At 32.3% G+C, this 20,178-nt stretch overlaps 1 protein-coding gene across 1 annotated transcript in view; it reads right to left on the reverse strand.

The window, feature by feature from the left end:
- Rpt1 (26S proteasome regulatory subunit Rpt1) overlaps nt 1-20,178 on the reverse strand; it is a 51,926-nt gene that overhangs the window by 14,001 nt on the left and 17,747 nt on the right. Inside the window, exons 3-8 of the mRNA XM_067093543.1 lie at nt 10,427-10,600; nt 9,701-9,840; nt 9,286-9,454; nt 8,935-9,099; nt 8,398-8,589; nt 1,410-1,605 (exon numbers count right to left, since the gene is read on the reverse strand). Coding sequence (XP_066949644.1) covers nt 1,410-1,605; nt 8,398-8,589; nt 8,935-9,099; nt 9,286-9,454; nt 9,701-9,840; nt 10,427-10,600 — 1,036 coding nt within the window. The remainder of the gene's footprint in view (nt 1-1,409; nt 1,606-8,397; nt 8,590-8,934; nt 9,100-9,285; nt 9,455-9,700; nt 9,841-10,426; nt 10,601-20,178) is intronic.

Consider the following 20,178-nt stretch of genomic DNA (forward strand, 5'->3'; position numbering starts at 1 on the left):
TTTGTGCGTGTTCTTCCCCACTCAAAACCTTGAATTCCAACAAGTCCTCCTTTACTGTTTGGTAGAGTTAGGAGGCAAATAACACTTGGCTGACAACAAACAAATGTGTCTCCTTTATCAGCAGCCCTAAAAGTATAGGAAAAACCAATTTCCAAGGTAAAACCAAGCCCAGAGTTAATACTTAGAAATACCACAAAATGTAATTTTTTCAATGTACTGAACTTGTGAATTCCTAGTGTTTTTCCTAGCATTTCCCCTGTTCTGTAAAAAGAAAATGGGGCAGCCTCAATACTCTATGAGAGAAAATGGGGGACTTAAGTTTAGCTTTCACACTTATATTTTTGAGAGTAATGTTGTAAGATGACTTTGAAATGATATTTATGTGTTTTAGCATGATCGTTTAAGGTATAGTTGGTGTAGGATGGTAGTTTAAGGCATACATTTGGTGTTTCAACCATTAAATGGGCAGCTATAAATGTTTCTACATGTAGTCTTTGGTGTCTGACCTGTTTAAATATGCAGTTATAAGCATTTGGGGGGGGTTGTCTAGTATTCGCGGGGGGTTGTAGTGCCTATCCCCCGCGAATACCAACTGTACGTATATTTTCAAGAACTTTTAAGACAAAGTCTATCTCAGATAACAGTACTTTAATTCAAGAAATTATCCTGAAAGATCTAATTAATATATCAAGCAGTGACAAACTAAATCCCAGGCCTTCTAAAAGTTCAGTCAGAGGTTGCACAGGACAGGATATTAAGGAGGATATTTCATGCCTCAGTCCATAACTGAAATTCTGATGTAAAAAAAAATACTCCAACATACACACAAAATCATTTTATTACTTATGGTCTGATAGCCATAAAGTACAGTATATTTTAGTGGAAAAGAAAAAAAAAATTGCTTTGGCAAACTTTGAAAAACAAATTTTGAAACTTCAAAAATTCTCAAATTTTGAAAGATAGATATATCCAAGAAACTATTTTTGTCTAAGTAAAAAATGGTTCCCCACCATGTGCTGTACATGTAAAAATAACTCTCCATTCTGAATTATTTATTGCTTCAACATATTACAAATGTAGCAATAAGGCAAACTCGTCATTTTGAACAGAACAGAATACTGTATAGAGTTTAGGCCAAAGGCCTAGCGCTAGGACTAACAAGGTCATTCAGCGTGTAACACAAATTGACAGTTAAAAGTCTGAAAGGTGTTACAGGAGGAAAAACTGCTTGAAGAAAAATTATGTGCAGTACAAAATGCAAAATAATTAATATTAATTTTTGGCAAAATATTCCTGGTCTTAAAGGGCTATAGTGTTTTATGCAAGAAATCTAGTTAAACACTGACCTATACCACAATACTGTACAAAATAAAAACTTTACAATAAAAACATCACCCAATTTTTCTTACCTGTACTATTAGGGCACAGGCGGGCAAGGAGATCAAAACGAATGTCCCGTTCAACAGACATGGATTTTGCATGTATCTTGAAGATGTGAGTTCTACCATCCAAATCTGGCAGGCCAAATTCTACCTTGCGATCCAATCGACCAGGTCGCATGAGAGCTGGATCTAATGTATCTGGTCTATTGGTGGCCATCAAAACCTGAAAAAATAAAGAACCTCGCAATAGTCATGCAAAACTATGAGAAATAACAAAATATTCTTAAATCTTTAGAAAAGTAACAATCAATTATTGAACATTTTTACATAAGGTTTTTTCTCTAAAGGAACTGACATTCAATGCATCTCTACTATTGTTGCTTGGTGGCGTTTCTGCCCACATTCTAACTGGTCCATTATTAACCTATAAACTTTCCCCATGACTTGCTGGTCCTCTGGATCTTTTTTCCTATTCTCCCACATTTACTACTTTTCTACTGAGCTTTCCTCTCCTATTACTGAGCTATATACAATACAGTATACACGCGTCACTTAATTTCAGTAGTTTCCTTTTATTATACTGTATTTTAAATAAATTTTAAATATTTATCATTTTCACATTACAAGGAAGATGGTTTTACTGTCAATACAATATTTACTACAATATGTATCCATCTTGCCTTGTTATTCATTATTATTATCACTCATTATTCATTATTATCATCACTGTCATTCATTTATCATTATCATTCATTTAAAAATTTAAACAAGCCAATGACTAGACATTCTTATATTCATTTAATACATATTCATTTGATGGGGCATTCTCTGTTAAATCAACCAAAATTTTTTTAAATTAACACCCTCATCTCTCAGATTTTGATAAAATTTGGTTTATAGGGAAATCATGGGCCCTGTATCCATTTCTCAAATTTTTAGACCAATCCGACAAACAGTTCAAAAGATATGACTTCAGGAAATTTGAGGTCAAGTGTGAGGTCACTATTTTCACTGACCCATAACTTGGTTAATAATGATCATAATGGCATAAATGTATATATATTTAGAATCAGAGAGAGCCAAGGAATTCAAATACACAGGTTTTAAAACTCTAGATTGAAAAATAAAGAAGATATACAAAAAACAAAATCTGATGTCACAATTTGACCTCCGAGGTATCAAATGAATTTTTGTTTATAGATGTAAAAAATGAAGGAAAGGGCATTAGCTATTAGGCTCAGCAAAAAAAGGTTGTGTATGTAAGTATTTTTCATGAAAGTGAAAACCATAATCATAAGTGAACTACCTATTTTTTCACACTTGTGCTCATATTTTGACATGTAGATTTTTTTAGATATAAAAACAAAGACAGGGTTCTTAGCTATGAGAAACAATCAACAGGTGTTGTTAAAGAACCTGTTGAAACAAGTTGCTAATTGTCTAATTTGAGCATCCTTGTCCACAGGTTAGTACAGTTGCAGCCATATAACTGGGTGGCTGGTGGGTATGGTGCTCTGATCCTCAGAGACTATCAAGGCTCAAAACATCAAGTGTACAGTCACTCAAAAATGTTTTGCAACATGTTCCAGAAGTTTTCGTTCACCTAACAGTAACTTGTTCTTTTGATATTTACAAGGAAATGTAATTTTCTTATTCGACTTTGGTTATTAATCATATGGTTAACAATATAAAAAAGAATGGTGAGTGAAAAATTCATATTACGAAAAATGACGAAACATTTTGAAAAATTTCACTTCAGATGATTGGGCAAGAGAGTCAAAGAAGAAACTATATTTCGAATCCAGATAAAAGCTTATTGACTAATGAAATAATACTGAATAATCATCAATGAAATTATATATATATAAATAAAGAAAAAAATTCAACCATTATTGCTGTCAAAAACAAAAAAGAAAAAATCTCATGACGTCGTATGTTATGGTGTGACTCCAAATTCAGGCAAGAAAGTTAAAGTAAACTGTCGTCATTTGCACCGATAAGATGGGCAACAGACTCAGCCGCACCACAATCATTAGCTTGCATAAGACTAATGTCTCATTGTAGATATTGCTCGGCAGCTTACCGTAAATAAAACAACCATGTACAGAGGGATACAACAACAGAGAGAATGAGGAAATATAAATTCATTGTAAAAAGTGGAGGACGACCCCATTGTTGCACTACTGTTTAAGGATCATCATCGGATGATCACTGAAGGAGCTCTGCCTAACTCCTCTGACAACCGGTGTTGCTAAAGAGAACATTACGCTTTCCCTTCAAGTTGCTGCTCAAACCATCCGTAACAGGCTACATGAGAACAAGATATTACATTTTCATCATACTCTTGCCAAGAAACACTTCATATCAGTGAAGCACAAAGAAGAGAGGCTAGGGTTTGCATTTATAATGTAATCCAGTGGCTGATGATTTCTGTAAGAGTCATCTTTTGCGATGAAGGGGAGACATTCTCCACTGATGAGCAGGATAGTCTTCTTCACTGCTGGTATTTAGCATTAACTAAATTAATGTTGAACTTCTTGCTAATTTTAATTCTTTAGAAACTTAGATAATAAGAAATACAAAAATAGGTGTTACATATTCAGTTAACTTCATAAGAGGCATCAAAATGATAGGCCTAATTAGCAATGAAAGAAATGAGAAATTACACATGATAACGGCATTATATATATATGTGTGTGTGCGATTATATTCTATGTATTACAAAAATAGACGTGAAATCTGTTAGTCTAGTTCAGTATATTTTATATTAAGTTTCACTAGTTCACAATATACATAGGATTAGTAATTCAAAAATTTAATTAACCCTTTAACGCCGAAGCCCTATTTACAAAAACGTCTCCTGTATGCCGGCGGCGTTCGGAGAGTTAGCGCCAAAGCGGAAAAAGTTTTTTTTAAAAAATCACAGCACGCTTAGTTTTTAAGATTAAGAGTTCATTTTTGCTCATTTTTTTGTCATTGCCTGAAGTTTAGTATGCAACCATCAGAAATGAAAAAATATCATTATCTTATATAAATATTGGAATATTTGACAGCTTAAAAAAACTCTTATATAATTGTATGCAAATCGCTGTAAGCAAAACGGTTAAAGCTAATGACTTAATTTTTTTAGTTGTATTGTACACTAAATTGCGATGATTTTGGTATATAACAAATTTTAAAACGATCAAAGCAACACACAGAAAATATTATCACAAAATGATGCATGAATTCGTAACGTGCGGACGTAAAAAATGTTTTTTTTTCAAAAATTCACCATAAATCGAAATATTGTGCTAGAGACTTCCCGTTTGTTGCAAAATGAAGCTAATTGATTGAATATTACTAGACTGTAAGTGTTTTAGCTTACAATTGCAGTTTTCGACCATTTCGGTTGAGTTAAAGTTGACCGAAAGTCGAATTTTTTCTATTTATCGTGATTTATATGAAAATATTTCAAAACTGATAAAAGCTACAACCATGAGTTATTTTTTGTTGTATTGTAAATGAAATTGCGCACATTTTCATATATAAAACTTTATGTATCGACTAATATTAAATGGTGCAAATATTACGACAACGAGACGAAAGAATTTCTGAGATGTTCAGCCGAGTTACCGCGCAGACGTAAGGAAAATGTTTTTTTAAAAAATTCACCATAAATCGAAATATTGTGCTAGAGACTTCCAATTTATTGCAAAATGAAGGTAAACGATTGAATATTACTAGAATGTAAGAGTTTTAGCTTACAATTGCGTTTTTTTACCATTTCGGTCGAGTTAAAGTTGACTGAAGGTTGAAATTTTGGCAGTTATCGTGATTTATGTGAAAATATTTCAAAACTGATAAAAGCTACAACCATGAGCTAATTTCTGTTGTATTCTACATGAAATTGCACACATTTTCATATATAAAAGTTTATGTAACGACTAATGTAAACGATGCAAACATTACGACAACATGATGAAAGAATTTCTGAGATGTTCGCCGAGTTAGTTACAGCGCAGACGTAAGGAAAAAATTTTTTTCAGAAATTCACCATAAATCGAAATATTGTGCTAGAGACTTCCCGTTTGTTGCAAAATGAAGGTACATGATTGAATATTACTAGAATGGAAGAGTTTTAGCTTATAATTGCGTTTTTACCATTTTCGGTCGAGTTAAAGTTGACCGAAGGTTGAAATTTTGGCAGTTATCGTGATTTATATGAAAATATTTCAAAACTGATAAAAGCTACAACCATGAGTTATTTTCTGTTGTATTCTACATGAAATTGCGCACATTTCCATATATAAAACTTTATGTAACGACTAATATAAAACAGTGCAAACATTACAACGTGACGAAAGAATTTCTGGCACAGACGTACGGAAAGTTTTTTTCAAAAATTCACCATAAATCGAAATATTGTGTTAGAGACTTCCAATTGGTTGCAAAATGAAGGTAAATGATTGAATATTACTAGAATGTAAGAGTTTTAGCTTACAATTGCGTTTTTTTACCATTTTGGTCGAGTCAAAGTTGACCGAAGGTTGAAATTTTGGCAGTTATCGTGATTTATATGAAAATATTTCAAAACTGATACAAGCTACAACCATGAGTTATTTTCTGTTGTATTGTACATGAAATTGCGCACATTTTCATATATAAAACTTTATGTAAAGGCTAATATAGAACAGTGCAAAAATTACAACAAAATGACGAAAAGAATTTCTGAAATTTTCGGCCGAGTTACGAAAGCGGGCGTAAGAAAAAGTTTTTTCAAAAATTCACCATAAATCGAAATATTGTGCTAGAGACTTCCAATTTGTTGCAAAATGAAGGTACATGATTGAATATTACTAGAATGTAAGAGTTTTAGCTTACAATTGCGTTTTTCGACCATTTCGGTCAAGTCAAAGTTGACCGAAGGTTGAAATTTTTTGTAGTCGACGTTTGCTACGTCCTCTCGGCATTCAACAGACAATTTTAGTCGACGTTTGCTACGTCCAACAGGCGTTTAAGGGTTAATAATAATGTGCAAGCAAATCTAAGAAAGTAGTATTTGTTGATGTTAATAAGACTAATAGTTCAACTTATAACAGTCATAGGCCTATGTCTACAAAGTTCACTTCACACATATGAAGGAGATAAAACAGCGATAGTGATGGCAGTTGGGGATGAAAATATTAAAACATAAGAACAGCGATAACCTCTGAAGTATTACAGTAACATCCTTTAATTAAGTAAAGTATGACAACAGTAAGCAGTATCAGAAAGAGCCCTGTTTCAGGGAAACTGCAGGTAATTTCTCGGACCCACCACTAGTGTTCAGTTGTTTCATGCGCTTACAACTGAGTTGCCAAATAGCGCCAGATGTCGCTATTCTAAGCTGTTGTCCGAAAAGTTTTGAAGTATGTTGCAAAACATTTTTGAGTGATTGTACATAAATATATTTTCTAAAAATTTATGTTATTTAATTGATATTCCTGTATTCATATCTTTACAGATTACATCACAATAGTTCAACATTTGAAATACTGCCAGGACCCAATTAAAAACACAAAAAACACATAACAATCAACCTTAGAAAAGTGACAAAATTGCTGAAAAATGTGATGGTAGACTAAAAAAAAAAAAAAAAAAAAAGACTCATTGTTGTGAGTGAACTGCTGGAAAATTATAATGAAAAACCCCACTATACTTAGTACCACTGAAAACAAGTCTGATCAAGATTCAAGTGAATCATGTACTATTGACAGTGATTTGAGTAACATTTCTTCAATTAAAGATGTGAAAAATGACAGTGATTGCTTCAGAGCGGAAAATCCTTCAACTCACTTGAACCAGTTCTTGCACTCCTAAACCAAACACCAATACAAAAAGTAAGTACTAAATCAACAATATAACATATGTAATACTAGCCTATATCTGTTAGAACTACTATATGAGTAATTATAGGTGAAGCTGTGAATATCGGTCCACGAATAGGCGGGTTTCGACTGACTGTATGTATGTATGTATGTATGTATGTATGTATGTATGTATACATACATGTATGTATGTATATACATACATATATATATATATATATATATATATATATATATATATATATATATATATATATATATATATATATATATATATATATATATATATATATATATATATACACACACAGTCTAAAACCTGCCAATTCATGGCCCGATATTTACAGCTTCACCTATTCACATATTTTTCTGTGGAACTTATCCCTGAATTATTTGCAAAAAATTCAGAAATTCACACATTTTTTCATCGAGAAATATTCACTAATTACTGTATTTTCATGAATAAATACATTTTTTATAATTACAAATTATTTACTAATTTTCAAAAATTAATATTAATGTAAACACAGAAAAATATTGATAAAATATATTTTTTAATGCATATTAAATATTTAGGTACAGTATTCAACTATACTTGTGAATTCCCAGTGTTTCCCTATGTACTGTAAAAAGAAAACAGGACTGCTCCAGTACTATATGAGGAAAAATGGATGTTCCTGGATATAGGGATAACTTGAATAGTTTTCACACTTAGCTATAAGCCATATATTTTTAAGGGTATTGTTGTATGATGACTTTGAAATTATATTAAAGTGTTTTAGATGATAGTTTAAGGTATACATCTGGTGTATGAACTATTAAAACAGGAAGTTACAAAAATTTTTAGAGGGATTTTGGTATTCATGGGTGGGTGTGGTATGAATCCCCCCACGAATACTAGGGGACGATTGTATATGTGTGTACAGTTATGTATGTTATGTACTGTATGTTGTGTACAGTATATGTATGTTTATATATATATATATATATATATATATATATATATATATATATATATATATATATATATATATATATATATATATATATATATATATATATATATATATATATATATATATATATATATATATATAAATATATATATAAAATACAATAGTCTTGCTGAAGAAATTAATAATTTATTGAAAATGTAATCACTGTACCTTGATGTTACCACGAGGATCAAACCCATCAAGCTGATTAATCAACTCCAACATTGTTCTCTGTACTTCATTATCACCACCAGCTCCATCATCAAAACGAGCTCCACCAATAGCATCGATTTCATCAAAGAAGATTAAGCAAGCCTTTTTTGACCGTGCCATTTCAAACAATTCTCGAACCATCCTTGCTCCCTGTTAAGATATAATTTTGGGACTTCTATTAAATATAAATCTACCAACTCTGCAAAGGTATCAAAGCTTATGCAATATACAGACAAAATTTGATACCTAAGTTTTATACAGGAAATGTTCTAGAAGCCTAATTATCCATGAAAATTAATAAAAACTCTACATTATTCTTTAGTACATTATTACAGTTAAATCTCAAACACAAGTAAAACTGCTGTATGGTCAAATATCAGGTATAAATAAAACTGCTCTAAAAGTCTTTGGATACTTTAGGAGAAATGTCAAGAAACACAAGCCATCACAGATTTTGCCTTATACTTCTTTGAGAATCACTGTAATATTTCTTACCTCACCAACATACTTCTGCACCAACTCAGACCCAATGACCCTGATGAAGCATGCGTCTGTTCGGTTGGCAACTGCTCTGGCACAAAGGGTTTTTCCTGTTCCAGGAGGGCCAAAGAGCAGGACACCCTTAGGAGGTTCTATTCCTAGGTTGACAAATCTCTCTGGCTACAATGAAGGCAATAATTTATTATGTAACAGTCACCATTAGGCACACACCAAAGAATGGAGCATATAGATCATTACTATTCATTCCATACTGAATATGCAATTTTTTAAAAATAGTAGAGCAAAACAAACTAAATGTGCTGCACAATGCTAAAATGGATATGTCATTACTTAAAAGGTACTTACATGGAGAAGAGGAGTTTCAACCACCTCTCTTAACTTATCAATCTGTTCCTTACATCCTCCTACATCAGAGTAAGTTACATCTGGCTTCTCTTCTACCTGCATCATTGTCACTGAAGGATCAATTTTTGGTGGAAGAGGAATATGAATTTGATACTTATTACGATCAACACTGTAAATGAACAAAAGATAAAAAGTTAACTAAAAACCTTTCTATACTTTACAGATAATTTATTAGTTGCTAAACACCTAAAACACATATGAAAAGACTTTTTTCCAAAATATTTTTCAAGAATAATTTCAGTTTACACCCCAGTCTACCTTACTGAGTTTCATATTACAATGACATTAATTCATGTTACTTGTTACACAATATGACTTACTCTACTCTCATCCCTTCCTCAATGTCTATACTTACCCTACTCTCATCCCTTCCTCAATGTCTGTGGGAGCAACAGAATCTGCCAAGTCAACGACAAATTTGGCAAACTGCTTGACGTTGATAATGTATTTAGGATCATCTGAGTCTGCATTGATAATCTTTGTACATCTTGCCACCTAGAACAGTAATCAAAATATATACAGTGTACAGTACTTGTTTTCCCACTTTTCTCTCATCATACAAGAAGAAATAAAATCAAAAGTCAATCAAAACATATTTCTTTAAAAAAAAGTCCATTATAATAAAAATACAAAATGCATCAAGAGACCATTCTTCAGTTCTGTATAAAATTCAAGCTTCAATTGATAAAATGTTAACCCTGAGATGCTAACGCTTCGTACAGTTGTGTACATAATACAATACCTAAAGTGTATCTCACAAGGTTCTATCCTTATGTTGGCATGCTTTTGAATCCTATTCCAACTTCTGTTTACCAGATTTTTATAAGACACAGGTCTATCTATTCCTTTGTGGTCAAGTCGCCCACTTTCTTTCTTTTTCTTCTTTTCTATAAGTCTGACCTAGAAAGGAAAATTTTTTTTGCCCGCCCTGTTGCCCTCTGTACAAAAAATTACACAAGCCTAGAGATTTTCCTTGATCAAATAGCACTGTGCTTAATAGATTAGTAGCTAATTGAATGCAATAACATAAACATGCAATTTGAAAAGAAAATCTATCAAAATAGTAATCACAATACACTACCTGCAATGGTTGTTCATTTTGGAGAGTCTGCTTATCTGCTGCTAGATCCCATAAAGCTGGGGGTGCCAGACCGGTATCCGATTCTTTAATTCCTGTTAGGTCATTGACCTTTTTAACAGCCTTCTGAATATCTTCTTCTATGTTCTTAATAACTTTGGTATAAGGACCTTGACCCTGTGGTAAAAAATTAAAAATATCCCCATAAATTTCAATTTTAAGGATATAATAAATAATAAATGGACAAGTCAAAATCAATAAATACCATGTATGATGTTATACCCTATCCAGGACTACTGGACACACCAAATAATAAATTTCCTAATGAGACAATATATCTTCATTTAGAGGATGACTAATATTGCTACTAATAGAACTCTATCAAACATTACTGCATGTCATACAAGCAACTTACAACACTCCTTTCTTTAACATAACTCTTCATCTCTATTCATCAACATCAAGACAAATGACATGCCCAATTTGACAAGTGCATACAATTAATGTATAAAGAATTTCACAATGTACAATTAATTATACTGTACAATCAATCTGACAAAACAAGGCCAGGAGAATCTGAGGTACTGTAAAAGTTGGTATCCACCAAGAATCAGACCAAAACTCCTTGCTCTTCATCACAGAAATGAAGGAAACTGCAAAGGAATGCTGAAGAGGAGGTATCTGGGAGCTGCTTTATGAAGATGAATTGAGGGCCTCAGAACCAGAAGGTTGTAAACGCCACCCCCACCGATTTGGAGTTAGGCATACCAGTGGATGTGGCAAAGTTTCCTCTGTCTACTTGTGGCATTTCTATGCTAGTCAGCCGTTTCAGTAAGGTCGAAATCCCAACTGGAACAGTAGGAATTATCGATTTAAGCTACATGAACAAACGTGATGTCGCGCGGAGCTTACAGCCTCATAAGAGCTCAGTTACAACCAGAAGGTTGCATGTGCAGCAGCTCAGAGCAAGCCAATGAGAGCACGCGTCACTAAACGGGTATTCAGTTCTAGGCCAATCAGCATTTTCCCGCATAAGGGGCTCGTAAGTGTCGGCCAATCACCGCGCAGTTTACATCTCCGCTATTGTTTACATTCCCAGTCTAGTGATTTTCACGGCGAAATTGAATGTCCGTAGTGTTGTGATTTGTTTTTAATACTATCCCTTATTTAGCGCCATTATGTCTTCCTCTGGTAATGAAAATGATCACTGTGATGTCGTGCAACGGCCAAGAGGAAGAAAAAGGACAAGGAATGAAACGTCATGGAAAAAAATAGTGTTAAGTTACTGCACGATGCAGGCCAAGAATATGTTTCTCGGTGTACAGACAAACTCGTGCCTGCACGTAATGTAGGCCAGCCGTTTTAATGGTTAAACATTATGATGATGGAAGGTTATCATCGTCAACATCATCATTATTATTATTATTATTATTATTATTATTATTATTATTATTATTATTATTATTTTCCATCACACTATATTGATTACTCATCAATATTATTATTATTATTATTATTATTATTATTATTATTATTATTATACATCCATTGTTGTTATACCACGAATATAATAACACTTTATTATCATTTTACACATTTCATTATGGTTTAAGTGCTGGTTATGACTAGAATATACACAGATGTGAGGGGTTAGCGGACATTTTGAATGCTAGCGCTGGTTTTTCAGCACATCCTACAATTTTTTTCAAATTTTCACAAAAAGTTCTAAAGAGTAGGGCTTTCATATGAAACTTAGTTTAAATCAATATCTTTCTTAGAAGCAGAGTAATGAATGCTAGACTTTGAGGGCGATTTACTCATTTTTTTAAAAAGTGGCGTTTACAACCTTCTGGTTCTGAGGCCCTCAATTGGTGTTAACAGTAAAATCTAAGGAGGGAGCAGTGAAAATGAAGATATATTGCCTCATCAGGAAGCTTAGTACTAGGCGTGTCCATCATACAGAGAGGACTGGAAATCAAAGTATAAATAAAACAAAGCTTACGGTGACTAGAAAGGAAGCAAAGGAAAAAGCACTGTCAGGGAAGTGTCATGTGGCTCTGCAGGAAAGATGTGGATGTGTGTATGTGTGTATGTGTGCATGTGTGTGTGTGTGTGTGTGTGTGATGGGAGGGGGACAGTGTGCCTGGTGTAAAAATGGTGTTACAGTACACTTAGGATTGCAAGAAATGCATGAAGCAAGATATTTTCATTATGTATTAGCACAAACAGAAAAGAAAGAGAAATGGCAAACTATGTGGTAGCAAGGCAGGTTTTAGCAAAGGCAGAACTTTTCTGCTGCCATGGGGAAACACTGGACTGAGAAACAGGGATTAAGAGGGCATTAAGAAAATGAGTAGCTGCAGCCTGGATCAAATGGAAAGGCAGGATAACTATTCTTATATATAAAAAAGGGATTTTGACAAAGGAAAAATCTATTTCTGGGCTCGACCTGTGTCACCCAGTGAAATGGTTCCAATAGCACTCATTTCTATAGGTATAACTATTGCTAAATATACCAGAGAAAAAAGCTATCCATAATGCCGGGGTTACTAACCCCCGATCGCTCACAATAACGGTGTCGGTATGCACTAGGGGTGAGTGGACTCCACTATCACAGGTCTTCGTCCAATAGACCTCTCTATTCTCAAAGTCCCAAATTAATAAAATAAGGTTCTCTATATACTTACCAAGTAATTAAATAGCTATTAGTTTCTACTTTAACGGCAGCTTTAGAATTGAAATTCGCGGTAGCACTTTTGTTTTGGTGCAGGTAAGTGCCCCCCTACTATGCTGTACAGGTACAACATTGCTGAAGAACTCAGTTCATTTATGCTCTATGTCCATGTGTGAAGAAGAGGGACGGGCTCCGATCATGTAATTACTTGGTAAGTGTATATAAAACCTTATCTTATTATAAAAATTTCATTTTTATATAGGCAGTGCCCGGTTAACGGCGATCCAGTTTTACAGCGCTTGTCTAGCAACGAAAATTGGCAATTTTTGGCGCCACAAATCGCTGATTTCCACTTAATGGTGCCGATAATTGGGTATTGGAGCCAATACATACCTAACAGAGCCGTTGATAACCAAAAATCGGCGCTTTTAGGTGCCGATAAGCCCCAAAATCGCCGATATTCGGTTAGCGGCGATTTTCAGTTATCATCACAACCTCAGAACAGAACCCCCTCCCCCCCTGATAACTGGGAACTGCCTGTATATGTAACTTACCAAGTAATTACACAGCTGAATCTTACACTGATAGGAGGCAGGAAGCATGGACAAGCACTACTCAAAACCATTTATGAATGGAAATGCATTTGAAATAGATAAAAAGCTAGCATTGTGGTAATGCTTGTTGTATCCTACCTGGGGAGAAAGCAAGAGCAGGAAGACACTGCCTCTCGGTCGTTGCTCATCTCGACCCGTAGGGACATGACCGGTAACATTAGGAATTGTCCCTACTTCAGTGGGAGCTTTGTGGTCAGGGAGTACTCCTATGACTTGACGAAGCTAAACAAAACAATTGCCCTTGCCCTGGGAGTGAACATACACCAGCCAAACACGACCATAAAAACTATATTACCTGAACACCAATTCAAAACTTATTACCCATCCATTAAAAACACAGATCGGAGGGTACTCCAGGTACCAAGTATCCCCAGCTTCCCAAAACTCAACAACCTTAAGGGGCGCGCCGATTGCCAAATTTCAAGGAATTATCGATTTTTAGTTTTTTACAGTTTTGGACTGGTATATGTCTAAATAAACATTTACTGAAATATTATTACTAAAAAAAATTTTAAGTGGGTTTTTTTTCCATTTTTGTTCACTGCATTTACCAGCATTTGAGCAGCACTGAATTTCTGTATGATTTTTTATGGCTAAGTGAGAAATATACTTTACTTTCCTACTAAAATACACATTATCTACGATAAAAGCTGGCTCTCTCTCTCAAAAAACATAATCAGAGTAAATATGTATCTATGTATCTCGATATCGCCCTGTGAGCAACAAATTGTCATATAATATTTGTATGACTTGCCAATTCTGGATAGTAGAAAGTGAGAAATTTACTTCAGTATCCTACTAAAACTACCCATTTTCTACAATAAGAGCTTGTTGGTTCTCTAAAAGAATATCAAACAAAATATAAAAAAAGTAAATATATATCTATGTATCTCAATATTTTGAAGTCATTATCACAGATGTGACATGCCAACTAGTACACTTACGTTTTATATTTATTGACATATTTTTACTGTGTATTTTCGGAAATATGAAATTATATTGAGCAGGTAACAGTTCCAAACAGAGCATCGGGTTTTACCAATAAACCATCTCGATTTGTGTGTGGTTCTGGTTCATACCATGTAGTGGATTCATGCAATTCCATTGCCATAAGCAAAAGGGAGAAATTTGAACGATTGCGTCTCGTAAGTTTGTTACAAGAGAGGGACGAAGAAAACAGGAATTGTCTTGCCTGGGATAGCAACAACACCAGAACACCCATATCTAAGTAAGGGATTTGTGGTATTCTAATTATTGCTATTCTAATTACTGGTTACTATTTTTCATATTATGATAATTATATAAGACCACAAAGCTTCATTTTACTGCAGTGAGTTGTTGTCTGACTCGTGACTTGTGTAGGCTTGGTTGTTCAGCGTTGGTTTACTTTATCCTCGCAGTTGTTAGTTTATTTGCCTCTCCAATATCTGAACGGAAAATATATATAGTTGTAGCATATATAGTTTATGTGGAAAATTTATATTGATAGCATATATTTTTATAGGTTATAAAGAAAACTTTAGGGTGAGTGTAAAACGATGGGAACAACCTTTCCTAGAACACCATGTCCTGGTCATACCTCATTAGGGCATTTATTTTTATAATTTATTAAAAAAAAATTTTGCACTAATAGCATATAGCCTACTATTTTTTTTATAGGTTATGGGCAAAACATTATACAATATTGATATATATATATATATATATATATATATATATATATATATATATATATATATATATATATATATATATATATATATATACAGTGATCTTACGATTCGAGTTATGTGAATTCACACACAAACGAACTTTTCACTGGAACCTAACTAATGGGCATACGCGATTTTTTCACAGACACACGAAATTCTCGAGAAACCCTGCAGAAGTGAGTGTTTAATTTTTGAAGTAATTTACAAGTTTTCATGCTTTTGTGTGTAAAATCTGTATGAAAAATGCATTTCATTCTTTTATGTGTAAAATCTGTATAAAAAATACATTTCCTGCTGTTATGTGTAAAATCTGTATGAAAAATGCATTTCACGTTTTAATGTGCAAAATCTCTATGAAAAATGCATTTCATGTTTTCATGTGTAAAATCTCTATGAAAAATGCATTTCATGCTTTCCTGTGTAAAATCTGTATCGAAAATGTATTATTTTTATTTCTGTACATGCATAAATATGATGCAAAGGTAATTTCAACATATTCACTTAGTGTACTTTTACAAGATATGATACCCATTTGCAAAGTTACTGCACTTTTCAAAGATGATACCCCTGCAGAAAATGCTTGTTTAATGTTTGAAGTACATTTATAAGTTTTCATGCTTTTTACTGTAAAATCGATAAGGAAAATTTATATTTATATTTCTGTACATAAATATCATACAAGTATTATGTCCATTGTCACAAGGACTTAACATGACCTTGAGATGAGGTTGTTCAGTCACGCTCATTTGATAAAATGAATTCGTTAATGTAATATCAGAGATGTAAAACAGAGTTGTATAAGTGTCATTCTTTGAAAATTACTCTGTTCACCTTGGAGAAAAGTGCTGGTGCAATCTGTATGTGCATGTAATTACAGCACGTTCAGTTGGTGTACTTTTACAAGATGTGATACCCTTAGTTACTGCATTTTTCAAAGATGATACCCTGTAGAAAGTGTGTTTAATTTTTAAGTTTTCATGTTTTTAGGTGTAAAATCAGAATGAAAAATTTGTATTTATATATTTATGCATAAATACGATACAAAAATCAGTACAGTTACTTTATTACAGTCTCTCTCTCTCTCTCTCTCTCTCATTCGTAGTTAGCGCTCAAACATACTTTTACAACTTATTATTTCTCTGTATGTCATTACCTGTAAGTATATAATTTTAAATTGATTGAATTTTGCCTGTACTTTACTACCTTCTACGAACATTATGTACGTTTTCGATATTTTATGGATCTGTACTTTTGTTGACTGACACATGACGTTTTGCCTAGTGACGCAAAGAAAATGGCTTTTACTCTAAGTGACAAAGAAAACGGCATCCCATGAATTAGGGGTAACATTAGTATACGTGCGCACCTACTGTAAATGCGCTATTATGAAACTATGCAGTACTCAATTTTTATGTCAACCATTTACTGTATTCCTTTTTAAGGGTAATAAGCTAAATTTTAAATAAAATTACAACTAACTTTAGTTCATTTAAAAGTTAGCTTAATACTTTGGAAGCATGATTAGGGTCATATTTAGTACTTAAACTCTGAAATAAACATTTATTAGCATTTTTAAAGACCATGCCAAAATATATATATATATATATATATATATATATATATATATATATATATATATATATATATATATATATATATATATATATATATATATATATATATATGAATATCTTTACTGTAATACAATAGTATAATATGAAGATAAAAAGGCCCATAAAACAGTATTTGAATGTTGCAACCATATATTTCGAGCACTTCCTTCTGTGCCCCTGTTCACTGGTAAAATATGGGGAGATGATGTGCTAAAAGAGTATATATACTGCCACACCTATATATGCTTTGTGTATATACTCTTGTAACACAAATCATTAAAGTTCAAATAGTGTTTTATGGGCCTTTTATTTTATATATATATATATTCAATATATATATTTTATATATATATATATATATATATATATATATATATATATATATATATATATATATATATATATATATATATATATATATATATATATATATATATATATATATATATACACAGTGAACCCCCGTATTCGCATAAGAGAGATGAGTACCACATCCCCCGCGAATAGCTAAAATCCACAAATACTTAAAACCCCTCTAAAAACACTTAGAACTGCCTATTTTGATAGTTTAAACACAAGAAAAACACTGTAAAAATGCTTACACCTGAGTATTTTAATAGTTTTATCACAAAACATGCATTTATTCATGAAAATTATATGAAAATACAGTAATTACTGAATATTTCTCAGTGAAAAATACAGCGACTGCGAATTTTCCACGAATAATGGGTAGATACTGTATGTTCTACAGAGAAACCCGCAAATGCGTGAGTCTGCAAATCGTGAGAATGCGAATACTGGGGGTTTACTGTATATATATATATATATATATATATATATATATATATATATATACGGTTATATATATATATATATATATATATATATATATATATATATATATATATATTATATATATATATATATATATAAATATACAAAATGGCAGAATAATATAATAGGTTTTTTATATAAACTATATATAATTATTTACATCGTTTTCAATATATATACATTAAAAGTAATTATGATTATTTACATGTGTGTTCCTGTGCATGTGATGTGTGTATATGTATGATATATATAGAATATATATATATATAATATATATATATATATATATATATATATATATATATATATATATATATATATATATATATATATATATATATATATATGTATATATATTATATATATGTGTGTTTCTGTATATGTATGATATGTATATATATGTATATATATATATATGTATATATATATATATATATATGTATATGTATATATATATATATATATATATATATATATATATATATATGTATGTTTATATATATATATGTATATATGTATATATATATATATATATATATGTATATATATATATATATATATATATATATATATATATATATATATATATATATATATATATATATATATGTACATGGTGTGTATGTGTGTGTATATATATATATATATATATATATATATATATATATATATATATATATATATATGCAAATTTTAGGTAACATATAAATCAAGAGAGAGCACATTTTCATTCATTTGTTTATATTGAAAATTTCAGGGCATATTTCATATATAACAAAATAGTTTTTATGCAAAAATCAGCCTTCTAACTGTCATAGTTTCAAAGTTATTACAAAATAACCATGAATTTTTTTTTTCTTTTGCAGTTTTCTCCAAAATAAAAGCTTATAACTCCAGGAAGACTGAACCAAATTCGATGAAACTTTTACAGAGTGTAGTATAACTATATATCTTGATTTTGTATATGGGAAATTCATTTTTTAGTGAAACTTTCTTTTTGCATATTATTTTTAAAAAGTTTTAAAATCTTTTTATCAAATGCAAAATAAAATTAACTTAGAAGTCGAATTTCTACATTTCCCACGATGAAAATTTTCATTTGTTGAAGAATAAGTGGTAAAAATTTGAAGCAAAGCCCTTTATTCATAAGTTAGTTATAAGCACTTACTTTATAATGGGCCCTTATGGAGTCAGCACTCCCCTTAAACAAGGCTAGGAGATAGGGTAAAATAGAAGGATCATTCCTACCCCTCATTCCTTAGTGCCACACCAGCCGCGGAGAACGGATCCAGCGTACTGTAGTCCTCGAAAACTGTCTCTACATCATGTAAATAATGGTTGGTGAAGACCAAGCAACACTTCCAATAAGTTGATTGGATAACTGTAGACAGAGAGGGATTGTGTTTGAAAGCCAACGATGTGGCTACCACCCGCACTTCATGGGCTTTTACCTTTAACAAAGGTAAACCATCTTCTGGAGTACCTAAGTGAGATTCCACAATAATGTCTCACAAAAAAGAATGAAACAGCATTCTTGGAGAGGGGACACAAAGGATTCTTAAGTGAGCACCAGAGGTTAAGAAAATGCCCTCTGATATTCTTGGTTCTCTCAAGGCAATGTCTCACTGCTCTCATTGGGCACAACACTCTCTCTTGATCTGAAGGTCCCACCAGTTCCGTAAGACTCTGAATGGAAAAAGAACGAGGCCATGGATTAGAAGGGGTTCTTGTTCTTAGCAAAAAACCTAAGATGTACGTACATACCGCATTCTCTTGGGAGAAACTATCATGTTTGTCTAGAGCTTGCAACTAGGTTAACCTAGTACTGTAGCCCTTGCTGCAATACCGGTTACTAGTCATACTTGAGTCAAAATCCACAAAAGCTAAGCTAAGCTTATCTAAGCTAGAAAAATGTAGCGCAGAGGCTACCAAAGTAAAGAATACATCACCAAATCCTTTGAAAATAATCAAAACCATCCAGTGAAACTCCTGAACTTCAAAAACAAAGCTGCTGAACAACCGATGTATGGTCATTGTGAGGCAGAAACGAATTGAGCTCTTCAGCTATGTTGTACCTGTATTTCCCCAGAAGTGGGCGGGTACTAAACTGCATCAAAGCAAAATAGTGCTACAGCGAATTTCAATTCTAAAGCTCCTGTTAAAGTAGAAACTAATAGCTATGTAATTACTTCATAAGTTACACATATAAAATACCCTATTAGTACAGAGCAAAGACTTATGATAAGCACATATGACCTATATTACTCTATGCATTAGAAATGTGGGCACCGACAAGGAAAATGGTAAA

The sequence above is a fragment of the Macrobrachium rosenbergii genome, chromosome 4, assembly GCF_040412425.1.
Source record: "Macrobrachium rosenbergii isolate ZJJX-2024 chromosome 4, ASM4041242v1, whole genome shotgun sequence".
In the NCBI taxonomy this organism is placed as follows: domain Eukaryota; kingdom Metazoa; phylum Arthropoda; class Malacostraca; order Decapoda; family Palaemonidae; genus Macrobrachium; species Macrobrachium rosenbergii.